General features: G+C 36.0%; 1 protein-coding gene across 21 annotated transcripts in view; it reads right to left on the minus strand.

Annotated features, from left to right (window-relative positions):
- Window positions 1-8,008: 8,008 nt before the first annotated feature.
- Window positions 8,009-25,457, minus strand: part of CTNND2 (catenin delta 2) — a 479,927-nt gene continuing 462,478 nt past the window's right edge. For 17 of the 21 annotated variants that reach the window (XM_034411885.3, XM_087891293.1, XM_087891292.1 and 14 more), the window contains 3 exons: window positions 23,426-23,557; window positions 11,204-11,277; window positions 8,009-9,349 (listed from right to left, as the gene is read on the minus strand). In XM_034411885.3, coding sequence (XP_034267776.1) covers window positions 9,089-9,349; window positions 11,204-11,277; window positions 23,426-23,557 — 467 coding nt within the window. In that variant the 3' untranslated portion in view covers window positions 8,009-9,088. Of the gene's footprint in view, window positions 9,350-11,203; window positions 11,278-19,446; window positions 19,644-20,264; window positions 20,498-23,425; window positions 23,558-25,457 lie in introns of those variants that run through there. The other 4 variants (XR_015733589.1, XR_015733588.1, XR_015733587.1 and 1 more) reach the window with 1 other exon arrangement.

Raw genomic sequence — 25,457 nt, forward strand, 5'->3', positions numbered from 1 at the left:
TGTAGTAGTTTCCTCCAAGCCTACAAAAAAGCAATTGATGGAACAAGAGATCCCTTGTATCATTGACTAGCCAACATTATCTTGCATTCTTAATATAGGAAAAGCTATTCATAGCTGTTTATTTGACAGAAACTTTGAATCAACTGCAGCTGTTTGAGCAATTACTCTGGGCTTGCTATAGTAATTTGCTATTCATATGAATCAACTACTCCCAGTGGGACAGGAAAAAAAGGTTGATTCTGAAAGAGTGGAGTCCTGCTTATTTTCTAGGTTGCAGGATGAACATTAATGATTCCACAACTCAGAATATGCTCTTCAGCAATGTATATTATATCTGAGCTGGAGAAAGATTTTTAATTTTTTGTATCTAAAATTTGCCCTTTTCTCACCCATGTCACCTTTTGTTTTCAATGATTGAAAATACACTATCCTTGATGAGGTTATAAATATACCATCAGCCAAGGTACAAAAATATTTGGGACCAAAGGAGGAAGAAAGAACTTACCTTTGGCTTCTACAGTAAGGCATATATAGAAGTGGTGAATTACTGTTGATTATGCTGATGTTAAGGAACTTGGAGGCAGACTCTGCAAAGGCTTTGGGTGACAATATCATCACACAAATGCAAGAGATCTGTAGCTGGAAAATAATCAAGGTTTTTGTGGATTTTTAGAGAACTCAGGTTTCTATAACTTGGCGACTAACTAAAATAGGTATGAATTGAGGGAGGCTACTTCACATTTGTGTATCCAAATAGTTTGGGTGGACTTAGTTCTATGATTCAATTTTTTTACAAGGCTCTTTCTCAGACAGTGAGATTTTTTTTTGGTGAAAGACCTTATAACACAGAAAGCAGTAAAGTGCTATGTAGAATTCATGATATCCAGGAGCTCCCTCACTGTATTGTCATTCATAGAGAATAACTTATGTCATCCGTAGCAAGGATATATACATAGCAATGGTATAGTGGTCACAATAGATGCACCTTCCATCATTTTAGCATATGACGAGACAATCCATGAGAGTTTGGTCTAGTGATTAAGGTCTAGCCTAGTGCTAGAAAGCTGGAGACTGTGAGTTCTAATCATGACTTTAGCCACAAAAGCTACCTGGGTAACCTTGGGCTGGGCTAGTCTCTCTCTCTCTCTCTCTCTCTCTCCCTCCCTCCATCCCTCTCACAGGGTTGTTATTGTGGGGAAAATAGAAGGAAAGTGTGTTTGACATGTTTGCCATCTTGAATTATTTGTAAAAGTAATAAAACTGGGATAAAAATATAATAATAAAATAATAAAATATTTTGTTTCCTAAGCAGAGAAACAGAACCATTAAGGTGGGCAAAAAAACAGTGAGAGCAGGAGCTATTTTCAACTTCCTGCCAGCTTTCTCAATGAGTTTCCTTGTGCGGATCCGACAGGGAGTATCAGAAATCTCTTTTCTTTCCTTTGCTTCCCTTCTTAGCAGGTGGCTAAGTGTCCATTGCCAGGTGGAGGAGAGAGCAAGGGATTACAAAACTGGCTGGGAAACTGCCACAGAATGTTGAAAGTAAAGAACTCATGACTGCAACAGCCACTAGCAGCACTGAAGCAGCCACAACCTTCTCAAATTTAAATTCCTCAGAAGTCATGGGTCCTGGATTTTGAATATATTCTGTAAGTTAGCCCATTTGAAGTAATTTGGTTCAAAAATTGTCCTAGGATGCACTATTTTGCCCAGTTAAAGGTCATGACAATGAGAATTTTAGTAGTATTATAAATAACAGTAGATGTGCAAAAGTATTTTCATTCCCATTAAGAGTTACTAGTTCAATGGTCTTTCTATGCTTTTTTTCCAGACTGAAAAGTAGCCTAGAACATGCTTCTTAGCATCATCATAGAAATAGCATCTATACCCAAATTATAACTGAGATTGATAAATTCTCAGAATTTCTAAAGAATTTGAGTGGAAATCAAGATACCTGTGTTAGTAGTTAGAAACAATGGGGTTTTTTTTGCACTCTACAAAGTTAAAATGTATATTCATGGCACTTGGGGATATTACAATCCCTGATATGTTTCAGATCCCATAAAAATAGTTAGCTATTCTAAATTACCAGAATTCACAGTCCTTAAAACCTTTGCTAATTATAATGCTCTTAATCTAAGAATTTAGGTAGTTTGTAACTGTATCAGCCCATTGTATTTTTATTGGGAGAGGGAAGGCCAAATTCTGGTGACATGTGAGGGAAGGATGTTCCAGATGAAAATAAGTGTCTGTCCCTCTTAAGGTTAATGCAATTAGTTACAATTGGTGTTGATATTCCATTTCTTATACACAGAGATGTCATTCCATTTCTTACACATGCACTCACTTTGAAAACATTATTACCAAAATATTATTTTGTACGGCTTTCTGTGCCAATATTTTCTTGGTACCTATGAATATAGTATCTTTCATTTGATAGATACCGTGACATAAAATTCTTCTTTCAGCCAATTTTTGGAGTATGGGAAGGTAACAAGAGTTATAACAAAATCTACAAGTTAAACCCCATATTATGACCTCAAAACTTATTTTCTGAGTTTTTATAATCGTGGTTCTTTGAGAGAGATAAAAGGGAAAGAAACTGGGCCTGCTGGCTCTCATCCTTGGTTGCAACAATACTCTGACACACACACACACACACACACACACACACACACACAGTACCTTTTCAAGTTTTCATCCAACATATTGTGAAAAAAAATAGCATCTTCCAAAGCCTTAGTCCCTTCATTTTTTTCCTGACAGTTGGATCTTACCCATTTTGCTTGCTTACTTGTCCAATTTTTCCAAAAGACTCATTCTGGTCCTCCACAAGACTTTTGCTCACCATTGCCTTTAGGCAAGTTATGTCTGCTGATGAATATCCTGTTGCAGGAACACCTACTGGTAATTCAACTCTAAATAATGGTGGGGTTTATACTGGATTAGGTGAAAAGTCCAGTCAGATGTGCATTTAATACCATATTCTGCAAAGTTTTGCAAGGCCCAGCTCATTACTTTAGGTAGATTACAAGCAGTAGGTCTTGACCAATATCAGCCTTCAACAGATTTACCTCCAGGAGCATACAGGTCTTTGTGAGGAAGAAGCTGCAGAGTCTTCTGTGTGATATGAGTAAAAAAAAATATTCCTCAAACACTGTCTTCAGATAAGATTTAGTCAATAAACTAAGAAAGAGTGAGTTGTCCCAAGAGGCAAAAAGCTAGGTACTATTTTAAAAAAAGAGAAAAAAAAGAAAGATATTTTTCTAAGGTAGCTACTTGGGATATGCATGACATAAGATAAAAGAGAAGCTTTCTATTACTCATAAATATTCAGGTTTTGTCACATTCTTTTAACGATGGCAGCAAGAGAGGAATTCATGCTTGATTACTAAGTAAGGCCTTTGGGTAAAGGATCAAATGAAGCGCTTGTAAGAGTTTTTGTGTGTTTTTTAATTGAGCTACCTTTAGTTTACAAGACTAGGTTGAAAAGATGAGGTAGAAGAATAATGTTTTCTGTGCTTTTAGAGAAACTTTGTTATGTGCTTTGAACTAAATGAAATTACCAAAATATTGAATATTATTGAAGGGAGAGTCTAATGTACTTAATCCCACATAAACTCTTTTGTTCAATTAGGCCATAAATTGTGTTTTAAGCAACTACCATGCTTTCCTTTTTCCATGGAAAATAAACCTCATATGAATCACGCTCTCCATGGATTGTTCTGGGTGGTCTTGGGCAGATGTTGCAAGTCAGTTGGCACATCAGTCACCCCTGACCTAAATTAATCATTTAAATACCCTAGGCTGCCCATTAGGATGGAATAGTTTGGATGGAAGGTGATAGAAAAGTACCAAAAAATTGTGTTTTGTCTCTGATGAAATTGATAATTACTAATCTTTTAAGATATCAGAGGTATCATGGATGAAGTCTTTCCTTCATCCTAGGGCATTGTTGCATATCCATGCCCTTGATTTTATCTTTTTACACCCTGCACTACAGCGCCCTAGTGGGGCAATGGTTAGCCTACAGTAATGCAGGATAACTCTGCCCATAGCCTGGAGTTTGAACCTGACAGGGCCAAAGGTTGACTCAGCCTTCCATCCTTTTGAGGTTGATAAAATGAGGACCCAGATTGTTGAGGACAATATGCTAACATTATAAACTGCCCAGAGAGTGTTGCAAAGCACTATGGGATGGTATATAAGTCTAAGTGCTATTACTATTGCTATGAAGGGTTGTTCTCCGCAGTACAGCAGGATTTATTAATAGAAAATCTCAGTACATGCTAGAAACACGTACATTGAAACAGTGTTTTTTGTTGATTCTTATTGTATTATTTTTAATCCTTTTGCCATTTTACCTGGCAACATTTATTTAACTTTTGGGAATTTGTACATCACCAAAACATAGTTTCAATGTTAATATGGTTTAAGTAATATTTTATTCTTGAAATGTCCACTTTTTAAACTTAATATTGCTTCTGATAGTGCAGTTTTGATAGTATTATAATAGTGAAGCCATTTCTTTTCGATCATAAATAGCATCTTAGTAAAACAATGAATTTTTATATTGAGATCTACACAAGTGATCAAGAGTCTAATATGGTTTGCTTTAAAAACCGAACATTTTTACAGTACAGCAAATACATTTTATACATTTTTAAATCCCTCTTTTTTAGGAGCTACTACTTGACTGAAGAATGAAGGTGTTTAGTAACATTTCTTCCTTTTGGAAAAAAAAAAAGCACAAAGCAAAACCAAAATTGGCTAGGTGATGGGTAGGAGGGAAGGACTGGCTTTGCCCACCTAGAACATGGTTTTGGCAATTCATTGGAATCCTAAAATTCCCTGCTGAAAGTCCTTCTGTACATATGTTTGCTACTGCAGGACAAAAATAAGGTGGCATGGGAAATGAAATGCAATAAAGTTTTTAAAATGTTTAGACAGAAAAATCAGAAAATACAAATCTATCTCAAATGTTAGTGGTTCAAGTGCCAGTCTAATTTATGCCTTTTGAAAAACTTACCTTTTATATACATTTACAATTTTCTCTTGAGTAATCCTGACTCATACATGTATTGGGAATTAGGATTTGCCCGTAACAATAAGCTTAGCTAGAATTTGTTTTGCTTATTTTTAAATTTGAACATTTGAACTCACCCCCAGCAACAACCCATGGCTTATATGGCAACTAAGCACAATGTGAAATACCATGGTTCATTTTAATCAAGGCTTATTGTGATATTTAAACCCAGAATTCTGGCTTATTTGTAAATTGCTGCTTTTACGTTATCTGTCCAATGAATAAAAGGGCAAGGCAAGAACACCTATCTGACTCCTAAAACCCTTTCAAATACATATCCATAAATGCTCACACATACCACACAGACAAAATCACACCACAAAAATCCCCCAAACATACACCCTACACCAAAATACCTCACAAAAATGAAACAAACTAATAAAAATGCACAAGACTTCTAAACTATTAAAGAATCTCTCACACATAAAACCCAACAAAAATGACCCATACATAGGAAATCCCCCCACAACCTCACACAAAAACATGGTGAGCCCTGTAGCATTAAAAACAATTCAACAAACCATGTTAAGAGACCTGCTGGTTTAGTGTTATTCATGATTTAGCCATTACTTTTTGTTAACAATTTGCTTAATGATCCACTGTATATGGTTTGTTATACACCCTTATGAGATGTTTTATCCAGTCTGCACTTGGGGCTAGCTCACTTTGTATTTAGGTCTTAATATTTTTTGGTTTTTCACTAAGCTTGATTATTATTATTCCTATCTTTGAATCTCTGTCCCTACACCAAGCCTTTAGTTATAGGGAAAAGCCTTATCAAGCCTTCTCCTTCAATTATTATATCCTTTCAAATAGAGACACAATGTAGTGGAGTAGCTACATTGTGGGATTAAGACTGTGAGGATTGAGCTTGGATCTGCTTCTAACATCTTATCCATTCTTAATGATGGCAACTCACTGGGATGACCTATGACCAGTTATTTTCTCTCTTATCCCAATCTACCTCACACACCTGTTGTTCTAGCAATAAGACTGGAGAAGACAGAGAAATACATAAATAAAATACTACCTTCTCAACTGTTAACAGATTTCACTGCAAAGATTTTTGAGCATCAACAATTGGACAAAATCCCAGGATACCACAGGTGGTTTCTACAATGACCTGCACTTATTCATGAGAGGTGATGGATGAACTATTTTGGTCTAGTTCTGACCCTTTGCAAATTGAGGGCAGAGTCTTGGTTACTCGTCCCTAGCCCAAACAAGTATTCAGAAAAACATTTCATCTTTCAAATTGTTTGTGAGACAATATTCTCACAGGAGGGAAAAAAAATCAGTCAAGTTTCCAAAACCATTCCTGTCACATTGGTGACTTTTGATTATACAGTATATTAGTAATGGGACAGACACAATAGACTGGAAAAGGATCAATAGTCAAGGGTTCAACTAACACAGTTGCTTGTGCTACCTTTGCGATAATTTCTGAAGTTCTAGAGGACTTCAGGGTGAGAAGTTGCTTAGCAGAAATGGAGGGTGCTGTGGATTTAGGGAGCTCATATCACTTGCTGTGAGTGTAATATTTGCTGCCCAGTTCTTACAAGATTTTAAACGAGCAAAAATACAGTGTCTGGGCTCCAACCACCCCTTCATTTAAAACAAATATCTGCATGACTGTTACACAAAATACTACCAAATGTAGGGATGTACTATATGCTAAGACTCAAATTTTCAGTAATTTGTTACTTTTTAAAAAAAGACCAGTAAATCCTGTTTATTGATATGCCTTTGTTTCTGTTGTATCTGCTCTGAGTTAACAACTCAGAAATATTTAGTCACTTGAAGGTAAAAAATTGCAAAAGCTGAAACTATGACCATAGATTTAAAAATGCCTTTGTTTCTTAAAACAAAATTTAGCCTGAAGCCTAGATAAATGACATCCTCAAGAGTTTTGTCCTGCAGGTCTTCTCAACTGATCATCAATTACCAGATATATTAAAATAATTCATATTAATTTTGCAGTATGGGTTAATTGAATTCTACTCTAACTGAACAACAGTTGGATAGCCGAACATCTGATTCTCCTACCATTTTCTGGTCTGCCTCAAATGATTTGGCTAACCAGAGATTATTGTTCTTTCTCATGGGCAATGCTGCATCTAAGTTATTGCCGTTGTCAGATGGCCTTCACACATGAAGGTGATGGGTTGTACCGCTACAGGTTGGAAGAGAATGACTACAATACCCTCTGAAGTGCTACAGAGGATTGCTTATACTTACCAATCTTTCTCACATGTAGACCAGGCTTCTCCCATCTGTTAAATTTGTTTAGATATGTGTTGGAAACTGATAGAGTGTTTGGTATTTTCTATACTATTTGGGAATGAGTAGATTAGGATATAAATTAGAACCCACCATGTTTTGAGCTTTCAATGAAATTTGTTTACTCTTCTGCTGGACTGGTTTATTTTGGAGCCAGCAGAGCATCTCAAGCAATGCCCCAGATGCCAATTTCCATTTAGGGGGCTGCTGTAATAATGAAAGTTACATAGCTTCTCCTGCCTTTCTTCCCACTATCCTTTCCTTTCCTATACTTTGCTTTCCTTACCTTACTAGAAGTGTCAGCAGAACATAGATCTCTTCCCTATCAGATTGGGGAAACAACAACCTCTCCCATTGAACATTTTGGCTTGAAATATTAGAAAGGTCTACAATACTGTCTTCCACCCAAAGCAGAAACACAACAAAAACAACACCCAAATGTATTGCTACACAAGCCTCTACACCTGTTTCTTCTTGTGTATGAGCGTGAAAAATGAATTTCATCTGAAGGCCACCAGATTCTTATACACAAAACATAATTCTATTATGTCTGGCAACACCATGATGGAACACAAGTTTATGCTGCACAAAAGTACACACAAAATAGTATGCACATATTTTGAGGACAGACACACACGTACATACATGAGCAAGAATGTATATTTTGATTAAGGATCTTGGAAATAGACATTCTTAGCAAATATGGATGACAGATCAATTGTAATTTATTTTCTTTTAACACTGTATCATCATAAAGAAAACTGGTATAAATGAAAAAAATCTATTTCAAATATCTACATCTAAAATTTTAGGCAGTGAAAAAGCACTTTGTTGACAAGGAGTGTGGAATGATGAATGTTAATTGTCAGAAACTGCTGAATGCCTTTTTTTTTTTAGTTGCCACAAACAAATTCACATATCAGAACGAACAATACTGCTAAATATCAGTTTTTGTTTTCTCCTGTTAAAACATACTGGGGAAAAGAAAAAAGGAAAAGAAAAAGAAAAAAGAAAAAAACCCACCCCTACCCTTGGAAATTCATACATATTTCAAAGTTGTGTAATTGAAGCAATATTTAGAACCATAGATGAAGAAACACTGTGGCATTGATGTAATATACACAATGCACTTTGCTCTCTCTTTCTCTCTGGTTTTTAAATCTGTAATGTACATCAAATACTTTACAACAATGCATTAACAAAAGGCAAGAAACATCTTGCTGTACAGAGGAAATCCCAAATGCAACTTGAAGCCTAAATTCACAATGGATGAAGAGAGGAAACAAAGGGTGAGAAGCTGTCCCCCATAAGGTTTGTAAACTGTTCATTTTCTTGTGCTTAACTCTGGACTCACTTCAGTGGTTGTAACTTCCCTAACTTCCTTCAGCCACATTCAGTGTACAGTACTATTTGTTTTAAACTCTACATTACAAGGTCAACTGCAAAGCTGCCCTCCCCCCAGTATATTTCTATATCTATATTTAAGAGATAGGATTCTATAGATACAGAAATAGATACACATCCCACTCTTTCTAATAACACTCCCACGCTTAGTTTCCCATTCTTTTAGCCATCTAAAGATACCTTAATTGTTCCAGACTGAATATTAGGGCCTTCCTACGGAACAGGCTTTAACAAACTAAATTTGCAGGAAAAGAATGTCTTGTGATATGCATGCACATGCACAGTTCCTGGCCCTCTTCTTTTTTTCTTGCCCAAATCTCAAACCCAGGAATCTGGAGAGGCTGGATAGTGGCTTGTTTCATAATTGAGTTCACTATAGGGCCGAGCAGCAGAATAGAAATCAACGTAGTTGCCAGTGGACTTGAGTCCCAGGTGCATATTGTACTCGCTGGCAGGTGGGCGATGATGCACTTGGTCTTCAAAGAAGGACTCATCATAGTTTCTTGATGAATTTTGAAATGGCTGATATGGTTCGTATTCCTTTCTTGTGGGCTCCTGTGGGACCGGCTGTGTTGAAACCTGTCAACAGAATAAGAAGTCTTGGCTTGTTAGGGAAGACTATAATGATGGGAAACAAACTGCCATGTCACTTATAGTGCAGAACAAGGTTCCACTTCAGTGGGACTTATTAGACAGACAATGTGAACATTACCGACATTTCAGCTGCTACAGAAAACATCTTAGTCTTCCTGGATGAATGTCACTGTTCTGCTTGATCTTTCTCCAAAGATTGCTCTATATTTGCATTTGCAACCACTTTTAACAGAGATTTGCCTCAGAAAAGGGGTAAAATAGACTTCACATTGAACTTTTACACATATGATTTGTGGGTGGAGGATCTCAGATTGCAGAATGTGAACAATATTAGGAATGCTTGTCCATTGGTAAATTCATATATTTAGAGACATATTTATTTAAATTATTTAAATCTTTAAATTCATATTTAAAGAGACATCTAGACTCTTTCAGGATAAGTCTCCTCACTTTAGACCATCTGTACACTTCCCAACCTCACATCCCTTTGTAGGCCCTGATCTATATTATTGCTACTACTTATTTCATCCTCGTATGTCACATAACTCTAAAGCTGATAATAAGAGAAGTTCATAAGGTATTGTATAAAAATGCAAATATGGTAACTTAACCCATTCATTTTTGTTCCTGTTTCTTGTTTCCTGCTGATCAGTTTGCTTGCTTGTTTTATAATTTGTGATTTTAGGAAATAATTATTCTTTTAGAAGAAAAATCTATTTTTTTCTAATTAAAAAAATTACAATCATATGGAATTTGAAATATAAGAAAGTGGAAACTAAGGTTTTTGAAACATTAAAAAAAATATCCTGGCTGCATGCTAGCAGTAATGGTTTCAGACCAGAAAGCTACTTACAGAAATGTTTAGTCCACAGTCACATGGAATACTCATCCCAAAGGTCATACCCTGGACAAGGTAACATGGCTGTCTTTTAAGTAGGAGGTGAGAGCTAGTTTGGTATAGTGGTTAAAGGCTCTTGAGCTAGAAACCAGGAGACCATGAGTTCTAGTCTTGATCTAGGCATGAAGCCATCTGGATGTCTTTCTGTTAGCCCTAGAAACAGGCAGTGGCAAGCCACTTCTGAAAATGTTCCCAAGAAAACTGCAGGGACAGGTCTTAGCAGCTACCTAGAATCAAGACTGACTTAGAAAAGTAGGAGATTAAATACATAATCCACTATGTGTCTTCATTTACATAATTATAGCCATTTTTTTTAATTGTGAAGGAATTTACTCATTGAAAGCTAGTAAACTGAGTCTTTAAACTACCACAAAACAATCTGTCACTGAAAGCTGTTTTCACAAATATGTCATTACTGTTTACCATTTTCATGAAAATATATTTCTAATACTGATTTCTATCTTTCACTTTCTCACATTCTTCTCAACAGAATCCCATCAGCAACTTTCTGAGTAATGGAGCTCCCCTAGCCTCATTTTTCTTTTATATACATATATGCCACAGAAAATGTAAAAAACATATATTAGAGATGTTTAATTATATTGCCAGGAGACTACTTCAGATGATTTCAAAACTACTTTTTGAAAATGCCCAGCTTTCACTCTCTTTTATTTGCAAATAAAGACATATGCTTACAAATATAATAATGAAAATGTTTCTGCCATGTACTGATACATCTGAATAATAAAGCTGCTTGGTAAATAGTTGAATATAAGTTGCATTTCCATAATTTACTGATAAATATAACATTTACCAGGATAGACTGGGAAAAGTTCGTATCTGTGAAACGTTGAATAGTTTTTCAACTATGAGTCTTTAAAATTATTGCAGCTATATTAATCGATTTTTTTTTAAAGGGAATAAGTTGAATTACCACTTACTTGGTTGTGTTTGATATCTTCAGCAGGTGCACCGTAAGAATTTCTATACAAAGTAGAGATTCCAGAGTTCTGACCTAGAATTGGGAGAAATAGGGATTATATTACTAGACAAAATGGCAAATACGTGTGTGAACTAGTAGCAGTGGTAGGGCAAATTCAATAAGCCTTTATTAGCAATGATTTACTGATTCCCACATGAATCATCTATAAGAAAGAACATATGAGGCTTCCGGGTGGCTCTGCAGGACTTAGCTGACGTCCCTCCTTGGACGTCTGATCCCCGGTCTCGTAAAAGCCCCAGAACAACCGAAAAACAGCTGTCTGGGGCTTGAAAACCCTCTCCCCGGGCAAAGGGGAGGGAGAAGAGCCGGCAGGCAGAGGTAGAGCCCCCCAAGTGCCTTAGGAGAAATCCTGGGGCGCGAAGGGCGAGGGCTCCCTAGAAGCCTGCCAATCTGCTCCGGACCTGGGAAGACTCCGCTAATTAGCGGGCTAGAAGCCGCGACCATTTCTGCTGACAACAGATGAGGGATTTTTAACATCTTTAATTGCTGCAGGCAGAACAAGCCAGGAGAAGTCAGACTGCAAGTATTTACACTTAACTCCAAAGCTTATTGCTTCCTTCGGAAGTAACAAGTTAGCAATTTGTATCAAAATGGCGATTGAAACCTGAAAGGGAGGGGCGGAGAAAGGGAAAGTTACAGAAAGTTTCATTTCCCTGGCAGCCTCTTGCCTGGAAAGAATTGCTGTGCTGAGAGAAGGAGGATGTTTGTGTGTCTATATTTTTCTTGACTGTACACCGCCTTGAGTCCTACGGGAGAAAGGCGGTATAGAAATATAATAAATAAATAAATAAATAAATAAATTTTAAACGTTAATTTACGATTGGGAAAATTCTTGGACTTTGATGATCTTTTCTTTTTGGCTTCTGAATAAAATATAACAATTAATTTAAACTGAAAATGGCCTCAAAATCTGTAAAGACTGTTCCTATTAAAGGAACGGGAAGTGCTGGCAGCTCCCCAGCTCACATTCCTAGATTGCAAGCTTCTGCCCCTCCAGCAGATCCACAGACTTTAACGTTGGAGATGTTACAACAAGCCCTCCCAAGTTACACAAGAGAAACTTGCTATTGTGATTAATGAAAAAATTAAGGAAACCAATGAAAAAATACAGGTTGTGTCAGATGAGATTGCAACTCAGAATCAGCAAATTAGGGATGATATTATAAAGACATTTAAATGTTTGGCAGGCAATATTGAAATGGTGGATGATAAAGTTGAAGAAGTTAAACAATCTACGGTAATTTTGGATAATAAATTAGCAGAAGCTCAGAATAGAATTCAGAGGGCTGAAGATGATGTAGCTATGATACAATACAGAGATATGGAATTTGCTTTAAGATTTAGAGGGGTGAAGGAGAACAAACAAGAGAACTTGAGAGAAATGATGTCTGAGGTATTGGCACCGTTGGTGGGGGAGTCAAAAATGATCTGGGCTGGCAGATTGACAAGCTGTATTGCGTTAATTCTTGGGTTGCTAGACAGAAACATTTACCAAGAGACATTGTGATATATTTTACTACAAGGAGAGTACGTAATGAAATTCTACAGGCCACTTTTCAAAACAAACTTCGGGTTGAAGGCCAGGAAGTGATGACAATGAAAGAAATCCCCCCTAAGATCTTGAGGGCCAGAAGGGAGTATGCTTTTCTGGTGGATGAACTGAAAAAACGCCAGATACAGTATAGATGGGAGGTGCCAGCTGGATTAATAGTGACTTACTCAGGAGAGAGGTATCGGCTTAATACAATATGGAAAGCAAGAGATTTTTATATTAATGTATTAAAGGCTGGCACACCCAAATCACCAGAAGGCAAAAGAAAGAAGGATGTGATGGAAGGTGAAAAAGAAGAGCTCCTGACAGTAGTTCAGGGGGGAGTTTTGATAGGCCAAGGAGAAGAACCATTACAAATTCAGATGGCTATTCAAGAGTTGGAGTTAATTGATTTAGAGCAACCCAAGGATCAAAGATAGACCAGATCAGTGACAGCTAGGCTCAAAGAAGTATCAAGACAGCAACAATTCCAGATGGCAACTCAAGGAACAATTCAAGAATCTACCAAAATAGAAGCAGTGGGAGGAGCAAGACCTAAAGGTCAATTGAGACAAGACCACCAGAATCTGCTCCAGTTGCTTCAAGGGCCCAGAGATGGGAACTAGATTTTTGACGTGGAATGTTAATGGTTTGAATTCTCCACAGAAAAGAAGAAAAATATTTCATTATCTCAAACAATTTAAAAATGATGTGATTTGTCTACAAGAGACTCATATAAGAGTACAAGATCAAAAATACCTGATAAATGCAAGACTTGGTACACACTACGTAGCAGCAGCACCAGAAAAGAAAAATGGTATAGTTATATATCTGAAAAGAGACTTAGTTGCTAAATTAATTGAAGCAGATGACCAAGGAAGATTCTTAGCAATAGAACTTTTAATTAAAGGAGAAAAAATACTTGTAATTGGAATCTATGCCCTGAATCAACAACAAGAACATTTCTACAATTTACTACACTCGAAGTTGACACAATGGGCATATAAAACTTGTATCCTGTTGGGGGATTGGAATGGGGTCTTGGATATTAAAAAAGATAAGAAGGGACCTAAACAAAATGTTTTAACAAGAGCAAAACTGCCCAAAGCGTTTTGGGAGATGATGGATGATTGGGAGCTGAGGGATATTTGGCGTGAAAGAAATCCGGAAGAAAAAGATTTTACTTTTTTCTCAGACAGACATCAATCCTTTTCAAGGATTGATTTTATACTAATTACTAATGATCTTTTATCTAGGGTGAAGAACACGAAGATTTGCTCAAGAATATTGACAGACCATAGTCCAGTTTGGTTGGAATTGGAGTGTGGGAAAGGGTCTAGGAGGTCCTGGAGGTTAAATGATAACTTGTTTAGGTATGAAGAAAATATAAAAGAGTGTAAAAAATTTATGAAAGAATTTTTTGTTATGAATATGCAAAAGGGTACATCTATGGAAATGGTATGGAATGCAAGTAAAGCATATATGCGAGGAATTTTGATATATTTGAATAATAAGCATAGAAAGAAACGGGGCAAAAAGAAAAGAATTAGAAGATGAGATTAGTAAACAGGAACAGGCTTTAATAGTCAATCCAACAGATAAGAAAATTAAAGAGGCAATCAATTTATTGAAAGGTCAATTTAACATGTTGATAGCAGATCAAGTGGCAACTAATTTACGATATGCAAAACATAATACTTTTTATAATCCCAATAAACCAGGCAGGTGGTTAGCATACCTGTTAAGGAAAAAGTAAAAATCAAGGACAATAGAGAAAATAAGATATAAGGGTAAGGAGGTTTATGAGCAACAATTGATTAAAAAATCTTTCTTAGAGTTTTATTCGAGGCTGTATACTGGTGATAAAATTAAAGATATAGATATAGATAGATATTTGCAGAAAGAGAATATTTATATAATCTCAAATGAGCAGAGGGATAGCTTAAACCGAATGATAACTTCCGAGGAAATTGTGTTAGCAATTAAGCAGTTGAAAGTGGGTAAAGCCCCTGGGACGGACGGTCTGACAGCTATTTATTATAAAACTTTACAGGAGGAAATGGTGGAACCATTGAAAGAATTATTTAACAATATACAACAGGGAGGAGAGGTGCCTCCAACTTGGAAGACAGCATTTATCTCGTTGATCCCAAAAGAAGGGCATGACGATACAGATCCTAAAAATTATAGGCCAATTTCATTACTGAACACAGACTATAAGATTTTTGCTAAAATTTTAGCAAATAGATTAATGACAGTTATGCAGCAAATGATTCACCATGATCAAACTGGTTTTATAAATGATAGACAAATGAAGAGTAATGTAAGGCAAATTGTTAACTTATTAGAGTATCTGGGAAGGAACAACCAGGTCCCCGCAGTGCAAGTGTTTTTGGATGCTGAAAAAGCCTTTGACAACTGAATTGGCAATTTTTATTAAAATTAATAGAAAAGATGCAATTTGGAGAACAATTTATACAATCTATTAAGGCAATATATCAAAAACAAACAGCGCAAATAATAGTTAATGGTGGCTTAACAGATCCTTTTAATATAGAAAAAGGAACAAGGCAAGGTTGTCCCTTGTCTCCGTTATTGTTTGTGTTGACGCTGGAAGTTTTACTAAGTAAAATACGTGAGATGGACACAATAAAGGGAATTAAAATTAGACAGCATGAGTATAAGTAAGGAGCATTTGCGGATGACCTGGTTGTTACCTTAACCCAACCGGTACAATCGATTACAGCCTTGATGGATATAACCTGCTTATATGGACAAGTATCTGGTTTTAAAATAAATGCAGCCAAAACGAAAATAATAGCTAAAAATATGGTCAGAAGCCAGAAAGAAGAGATAGAAAGGTTAACAGGATTTGAAGTAGTTAAGAAGGTTAAATACTTAGGGGTTTATATTATGACTGCAAATATGAAATTATATCAGCACAATTATGAACCACTATGGCACAAAATACAAAAGGAGATGGAAAATTGGAAAAAACTACAATTGTCTTTGCTGGGAAGGATAGCCGCTGTAAAAATGAATATTCTACCAAAATTTTTATTTCTTTTTCAAATGATACCTATACTTTAAAGAGATGAAAATTTGAAGGAATGGCAGAAGGGCATAAACAAGTTTGTGTGGGCAGGGAAGAAACCTCGAGTTAAACAAAAGATAATGCAAGATATCCGAGAAAGAGGTGGTCTTAAAATGCCCAATTTAAGATTGTACTATGAAGCCGCTGCCCTCTCAGCAATTACAGACTGGATAAATTTAACGGAGGAAAAGATATTGAATATTGAAGGATATGGTTTGGTCTACGGCTGGCATGCTTATTTAGTCTATGACAAGAAAGTAGATAAGGCTTTTAAAAGTCATATATTAAGAAATTCTCTATTGCGGGTCTGGAAAAAGTGTAAATATAAACTAAGTGATAAGTTACCAATATGGACAGTACCCAGACACGCGATAGAGAATATAAACTTAGAGCAAAAGCAAGATAAGATTACATATAAGGAACTTCTTTATAAGGAAGGAGTCAGATTACAATTAAAACCAATGGAGCAATTAAGAGAAGAAGGAATTATTAGGACATGGTTTCAGTATGGACAGCTGCAGGCCAGATGGAAAGAAGATCAAAAAATTGGTATTTTGCAGCAGGATGAGAATTTGATAAAGCAAACAAGAGATAAAGGTCAAATGCATATAAAAAGGTTGTATAATGCACTAGTGGAAATAGATTCAGAAACAGAGTTAGTCAAGGACTGTATGATAAAATGGGCACAAAACGTAGGTGAACCAATAACGATGGAAACATGGGAAAAGATATGGGTCAAAAATGTAAGATTTACACAAGCACAAAATCTAAGCGAGAATTTTTATAAAATGTTTTATAGATGGCATTTAGACCCCAAAAAATTAGCCTGTATGTATCCAAATTTACAACCTAAGTGTTGGCGATGTGAGTGTAAAGATGCTACATATTTTCATATATGGTGGACTTGTAAAAAAATTAAGGCTTTTTGGATAAAAATATGGTGGATTATTCAAAACATTTTAAAGAAAAAAATTAAATTTACACCACAGTTCTTTTTGTTGGGAATAGTCATGGATTGTACTGTAATAGAGACTAAATTGGTTTTGAACTTAATAACGGCTGCCAGGTTACTGGTGGCACAGTACTGGAAGAAGGAAGATCCACCCACCATTGAGGAATGGATATTAAAACTTGTGCATTTGGCAGAGATGGCAAAAATTTCATCATATCTTAAAGACCATTCAAATGAAAGATATATATTGGAATGGAGAAGATGGATCGATTACATACAGAAGAAGTATCCGAATAAGAAGATTCATATAGCATATGAATGAAGTAACTTTAAGTAGTTTATGTTTGTTTTTTGAATTATAAGGAGTTAAGGATCTAGGGAGAATATGAAATGTAACAATTTGTTAGCATAGTCTAGCTTTTGATTTGTGAATGCTATACCCTGTGCTTGTTCTGGGAAGTCTAGGGGGGGTGAGGGGGAAAGAAGGGTGGGGGGGGGTGAAAATGTTTGTATTTGCTACAAAACTTTTTAATAAAAAAGAAAAAAGAAAGAACATGTGACTGACATGTTTGTACTTCATCCCTTCCATATACAGTATTAGGAAACTAGAAATCTTTATGCTGCACTGAAGTCAGTCATAGATACTTACTACATACAGATTTCCTGAAAACATTTTAACAGTGAGAAGTAGCTGTGAAATCAATCTCACATCAATGAACAATTGACTGTCTGTCCAAGATGTATTAGCAAACAAGAGATTAAGGGATGACAGCACACCAGAAAGAGAGCAGTTGTGTGTAGGAATGCTTTGCTAAATCATTCTGTGCTTACAGAGCCATAAATAAATGTATGAATGTTCGGTTTAAAGCTGTATCTAAAAGATTGCACTGCCACAAAAAATTATTTTTTCAGAAGCCAATGCAGTATACAGTGATCCTGGATCACTAAGAATAGTTCAAGAGAGATTTGATTCCTCTTGAACTTTTCTGGGAAAATGTGCTTTGTTTATTTAAGGTAGTATATACTCCGATGCTCAGCCAAAAAATCTGATTTTCTTTGCTATTTAGTGGGGGGGAACCACAGAAAGGGGAGATATAATAGAACTATAGACATACACAATATACCTGATGATAGTTTTTATAAATGAGTGGTGCCAGATGTTATAGTTGATATAAATGGAACATTACATAATTACCCTAAATGTATATATTTTATATACATAGTAATCTTGTGGTCTTAGAATGTCTGGCTACATATTACTTTTGAAAGCTAGTTATTCTAGCGGGTTTCATCAGGGAATCTATTTTCTTAGTATTCAACCAATGGTTATTAGAACGAAAATTGAATGACTTCCTTTCCAAATGATGAGAGAATAATCTCTAGTTTTCTGTGAGGTAATCTATTTTATAACTTGTATGGGTTGTTTCTGAAGCCTACAAGCCAAATATAGCACTCTATTATGTGAGTGTTCAGTTACTATTAAGAATCTAACATGTGGGCTGCCAGCAATCAACTGTACTCCTTTATGTTCCCCCGGATTTTATTGTTCACCAGCGACAAATGTCTATCAAGATGCAAACTGTAGGCATATATATGTATTACAGAAATATATTTATGTATAACAAATCATGAGACAGCATGTATATGAGAAACTGTTTACTCACATAGACTTTATACCTGGAAATCAGCTAAGAATATGTGATGGGATCATTGTAAATGTATGTTGGGCAAATATAAAAATTCAATAGTAAATAACTATTTTAATTAAAATATTTATTTAATCAGTCATCATTTTAAAATACAAAATTAAATTAAAAATTTACCTGCTTCTTGGAGGGAAAAAAAATCAGTCCTCAAAGAATGAATATATATTTAGCTAATAACATAAAAATTAGCTCTCCTTTTCCGGTGCTAAGATTACAGCTGTTCCAGAACAAGCATCCTTAATATCTTTAAGTATTAACAACCTGAACCTCCACATATAGTAGGTGTATCCAGAATTATGAAACATATTTTTTTTATGTTTATGTTTAAGTTATGTTTTATGTTCTTCTCAATGAATAAAAAGAAATTCAGGAGGCCTGAATATTAGTGGATTTAAAAATGCTCCTGAAAATGCAAGTGTTACCAGTAAACTGATCATAATTAAAATATGTCTTGACACATCTCCTGTATTCTTTTATTGGGAAGGTCTTATAAAAAGATTACAAGAGGTTGAATCAGAACAAGCCTGTGAGTTGCATGATCTGGACAGATTGTGCAACCCACATCACTCACTGACCACATCAGGTATTTTTACAATTGGACTGCAATTTCAGATTCAAGGGACTTAACTCAGAGAACTGCAACCATCAGACTGGACAAGAATGGATGGACCTGGAAGTTCTTGCCACAGCTCTACTATTTCCCTCCATTGTCTCACCAAAGCTGGTTCAAAGGTAAGAGTGGCTCCATATTCCTAATAGTCTCCTATGCTGAGTACAGTGCAGCTGTGATCGAGACTTTTACAGTTGCATACTATCTCTGATTCTGCAACTTCAATTCAGTCTAAAAAAATCTGACTACAAATCATCTGTCAGAGTTTAAAAAGAAAGGCTCACAATGTTGAGATTTCATATCATGCTTTATTGAACTGTTTAATGTTTGGTTGATTCTGGTTTTCTTTCATGTCAGAGCTTTCCTCTTTTTAAAGGTGGTAATTCAGTTCATACATAATCAAACAGAATAATTGTTCATTTAGTCTTCATCTACTCTTCAGATTTGATGTGGTAACCATGTGTCACAAGCTCTGCTCTGGTAGCCTGTAAAAGCAAAATAAAATTTGTAATCTCTGTTTGTAACCAGACAACACAAGCTATTATAGATGACATTTGTTTTGGCTTGAAAGTCTAAGTCTCATAAGACACTTGACTATCTGGCAGGGCAAAAATGAGACTCCTATCTTTGTATATGCATTAGTACTATAGCTAGCTAAAATGCAAGATAGAGGGAGCAAGGGGAAAGAGAGAAACATTACAAGAACTGGAATAACAAAATCCTGTAAAAAGTCACTGGTTAGAAAGTGAGAAAATAAAATGATAGACTAGCTAACTTTGCATGGAACAGGTTAATAAACATGCTCCCACTGTAGCATATATCAGTCTGGCCTTTTATACTGCTCAATTAGATTCGAACAAGCAAGGTTGTACTTATACAGTAGCTATGTAAGGAGTAGTTAACCATATACTTGCCCCACACAACCCAGACATGGCATTGAGGGATAGTGAGTAATGTTATAAAAGCAGCAGATCCTACTGTAGATTTGCTTCAATAAGGCCTTAAATCTACCCCCATAACATCAAAAATATGCACAACACAACAAATTACACTAGGGAAGAAGCTAAAATGGGCTCTTAAACATAAAATCCAATTCTAAACAGTACCTTATCTGTTGCTGTTTTGCAGTTCTTCAAAAGTTCTTGATGAATCAATTATCTAATGAAGGATTCATGGGCTTCAGATGATCAGAATGATTGTTCTTGTAGAATTCATTTAATCTTTTGGCTCCACTGGATGACATTTGGAGTATGCTATAGAACATGGTGTCATGGTATGATGGAACAGCATTGCTGTTTAACAAGAAGCTTAGAATGATAGCTCTTGAGAGACTGGTCTCCTATTATCAAACAAAATTGCTGAAAAGAACAGCTGTCAAGTATCATAATCTACAGCAGTGAATCCATTTGGTTTTACTACAGTTAACACTCAATAATGTAATGTTTTAAAATAGTTTTTCTCCAGCTTGTCCTTTTACTCCCTCAACATACATATTTAGGTAAGGTATTTCAACTGTGTTCCAAGAATTTGAGGGGGTTCTGTGAGAAAATAAGGACCAAAAACCCCCACCTCTTTATATTCAAAGATAATCAAGAGTATATACAACATTTTTAAAGGTATGTAGAAAAGGCAAGGTTTGTCAGCTTATCTTGGAACCTCGGTTTTTCCAGAAGGATGTTTCTGCTCATTATGGCTTTGCCTCTGATTAATTAATTTTTTTTAATTAACAGGTTTTGTATGCCAGTGGAGTTTGAAAATCCCTGGTTTAGATGATACCACCTACAGATGTTCTTATTATTAGGAAATGTCCTGTTATTCCTATTATAATAACTTTAAAACATTGAGAAATTATTAGTTTCAGATTAAATTTAGTTCTGTGCCATGCTGGTCTATGGCTTGTCAATAAAATTGATAAATGTTACCCTTTTCCCTAAATGAATTGCTTTAATCTCCTTAAAATATTCCCTGTAGAGACAGATGAGTGGAAAACTAAACTCCCTTTGCTCTGTATATGGTGACCATGCTCTCATTTTCATTCCAGAAAGCCATCAGCGTAACTTTATTCTGCTGAAAAAAAGAGGCTAATAGAGGATGTGTAATAAAGATAAAATTGTCCCTGTGGTGAGGAAGAGGTGATAAATTGGTACAGAACTTCACAACTGGGATATCATTGGTGATGGGATATCATTTAGCTCAGGAGTCCCCAACTCCGGGTCCGTGGACTGACACCAGTCCGCTGCCCACCAGGAATCAGGCTGCACAAGTGAGCAAAGCCCCATCCACACACGTGGGATCCAGGCAGAGCATGAAACCATGCCTCCCTCGTCTGTGGAAAAAACACCCTTTACAGAACTGGTCCTTGGCGCTGAACAGATTGGGAGCCACTGATTTAGCTGACTACCCATGACTAAAAATATCCTAAAAACTAGTAACATTAGTTACTAAGTTAGCATTTTTTATTATTAGCATAATAGCCAGACAAACCTAAAACTGATAAATGGTGGAATTTTGGAGAAATGAATGGACATAGAACAATGCAGATGTCCTTTTTTCCCCTTAAGATCCTTTGAACCATTAAAGAAAAGGGCTCTCTTCCCACCAGGGCAATGGTGAGCTTTTTCTCTGTCTTCATGGTAACATAAGGAGAAAAGATGATGTGCATATGCAAAATCCACCTGTTTGCACAATAGAGACATTTGCATTGATATACATAATAGTATGAGAGTTCTTCTAGATGATGTCAAAGATATAACATCGGGAAAGGCAAAGAAGCTCATACTGTATAATGAATTTAAACACTTGAGTGAGGTTATAATCACCAATCAAGGTATGGCATTAAACCAGCTTTTCCCAACTTGATGTGTTCTGCTCTTGGCTCTTCAAATGTCCAACTCCCATCAACCGCAGCCAATGACAGTGGATTATGGAATTTGTAGACTGAAATATCTGGATAGTAATAGAATGCTTACATGCAGCTGAAATTAAATCTAGCTTTATGCTATTTTTGTAACAAAATGTTTCTAAATAGATGATGATATTCATGCCATCTTTCCAAATGTATTGGTTACTTTATCTGAGATTGGGTGGCATTCAGTATGCTCTTCTGCCCTGCCATGTTAAAAACTTCTATTTTGAAATGAAAGAACTACCTCAAAGAACTCTTTTATACCCCTTTTCAGAAAACAGCATAAACATTACAATTTTAAATAGCAATAAATATAACTGTAAAATTAAGCCAAAAATTTTGTGGAAAGAAGCTAATTAGCATTTGTTAGAGAAAATTATATTCCCTACATAATGCAGAGTTGTAAAAAAAAAAGGAATTTGGGCTGTCACAAGCGGTGATTTACTCCATATGGGATGAATTACAGTATTATAATCACTGCCAAAGCACAACAATAGCTAAAGATGATTGTGTGTGCTCTCCAATATTGTTATTAAGCCACAATAAGTGGTTCATACATACATCCTTCAGTTTAAAATAGTGTTTTACATCATTCAGTTTAAAGCAGGAGTGAAATGCTCCCTGTTTGGACCAGATCGCCTGGTCCGATAGCGATGGCTGTGGGTGGTTCAGAGAACCGGTAGCAGAAATCCCTGCCCCCCACATGCCAGTTGAGCCACGTGATCATCAGCCTAGATCGTCAGAGCCTTTTAAAAGCATTCTTTCTACAACCTCTTCAGCTGAAGAGGTTGTAGAAAAAATGTTTTTAAAAGTAAAAAAAAAAAAAAAAAAAAAAGTTGGCCACGCCCACCCAGTCACATTACCCCCCTACCAAGCCATGCCCACAGAATTGGTAGTAACAAATTTTACATTTCACCACTGGTTTAAAGCATGCTGGGGAAAAAATTCTGTGAGTTGAAGTTCACATATCTTAAAAGCTGCTAAAGTGGAGAAATAGTTGCTTTAAAGGAAGGAGGAGGAGGAGAAAGAGGAAATGAAATCAGATAAATCACTTTTCCTTTTATAGGGGAAATACTATTAAGATGCCAGATTCCTATAGTAAACATTATGATGCAGAGATTGAAGGCTTGGAGTTTTGAAACAAAAGTTTAAATCTGACATTCAATAAATATACAAACTGAATTCAGTCAAGGTGTTACCTCAAAATGATTAGCAATATTTGAGTTGAAGACTTTAATGTAGTTTACAAAGTAAAGCTTAAAACATGCTTACTAAGTATGTCTGTATTACCATCAGAATCAATTCCAGCCCAGAAGGTTTTCTTCCACAATGTTTATATATCACATACAATTCCTGGCTCACCTGTCATGGTGTCTTTTCTAGAAGTATGCTCTCCTTTATTCCCATGGTAAGTAGCATTTGTTCCAGTTGACTCATAATCTGTTTTTCTTTCTTTTAAACTGATCATTTCCCGAGGGGAGGCTGGGGCACTTGCTACAAACAAAAACAAATGCAGATCTTAGAACTCTTGACTGAATGAGTTGCATAGTAAAGTATATGAACACATGTTCTAAGCAATGCAGCAATGCAATTAGCTTGAAAATAATCTCTTAAATGGAAATAATCTTGATCATATATCTTAGAAATTAAATTTAACACATTGCCTTTGAACATCAGCTGTTTAAAATCTTTGTCTTATAGAAGAGGGAAAGGTAAAGCTACTGAGATAAACCATGACAGCTCTGCATCTGCTGAACTCCATTGATACAGATCAGATCAAACAAGGTATCACACAAAAAAGAAATAGAATAATAATAGCAATAGCACATTAACTTATTTACTGCTTCACAGTGCTTTACAGCCCAATCTAAGCGGTTTACAGAGTCAGCATATTGCCCCCAACAATCTGGCTCCTCATTTTACTGACCTCGGAAAGATGGAAGGCACTCAGAGCCAACCTTGAGCCAGTGAGAATCGAACTGCCAAACTGCTGTCAGCCAGCAGTCAGCAGAAGTAGCCTGCAGTACTGCATTCTAACCAGTGCACCACCACAGCTCTTATAATGATGATGATTATGTCACCACAGGCCAAAAGTGGCACTCCTGAACCTTTCTAGAATTATTCAAAGGTACCCTCCATGAATTCCATAAAATTTGTCATAATAAGAGGATGTGCACATAGCTGTTTCATTTGATTTCACTTATCTTTTATGATTAACCACTATGTGGCCCAGAATCACACTGGTATTCTATTCACATCAGTTCCACAAAGGCCCAGATCTAAAATAGCAGATTATGAACTTTAATATAACCAGGACTGATTTAATATTCTCATATACTTTCAGCGTTGGCTTTTTGTTACAATGCACAGCAGCAAGGGCACGTTTTTGCTCAAAGCAAGGGATAAATGGAACATCATTTGACTAATAATTAAAGACAGCATTCTGCTCCCTTTTCACCAATTATTAAAGACTTTACTTGTTCCCTTTCTTTTAGGCAAAAAAGGGAGGTTTGGAAACTTAAACTTTCTGCTGTAATTTCCTGAGTCTTTTCATCCTTTATGTAGCCCAATATCTTTTTTTTTTTTAATTGAGAAGTAGTGCTCATTCTGCTCCTTCAGGATCAAAGAACCCAATCTAGTCATACATGATTGATTCCTAAACTAAATTTAGCTACCAGCTAACAAGTATGACATACATGCTTTTCAATGCCATGGGATCATCAAATCAGGTGGTGGTATGGAAGGTGTGCACAATACACGTTGAGATATATCCTTTCAAGAGGCATGCTCGTAATCTACCAGATTTGTATTTCAGATACCAGTATACCTTGTACATAAACTCCAAAAATAAATGTTTTTCTTTCAAGTGAAACTATTATCAACATTACTATTAATCAAACATAGTAATCAAATTCTCTAGGCCCAGATAAAATTATCATCCAGCTTGCCATCCTTGCCTTTTTATATTGCAAATTAGCTGGATTTGTAATGTTTGGTGAAGTTTTTGATCCATCTTTTCCAAAAGGGGTAATCTGCTAGCTATCTGGAGCACTTTGATCGCAGCAAGAACCTCTTCCAATTCAAAATAAATGCATGCTCCTTCTTTGCTTGTTCACAGTGAAGATGCAATCGGTTTCTTTAGAGAAATCATACAGGGAACCTGATGAATGCTTTCTCCTTACCTGATATTTGAAAATCTTACTTGCTTATTCTACTAGGCCTTAAAAAAAAAAACTACCTACATTTTCTTTTTCCAGCCTTCTCTATTCCTTTTCAGCAAAAATTAGCAGATCTTGCCATTAGTTTTGTAGGTTTCTGAGTAGGGCTCCAATTTTTTTCTTGATGAAGAATCTTTGGCTGCTTGGAATTATTCAAGAATCAAAGAAACATGACA

Source organism: Pantherophis guttatus, chromosome 3, assembly GCF_059756535.1.
Source record: "Pantherophis guttatus breed Tessera chromosome 3, ASM5975653v1, whole genome shotgun sequence".
NCBI lineage: Eukaryota > Metazoa > Chordata > Lepidosauria > Squamata > Colubridae > Pantherophis > Pantherophis guttatus.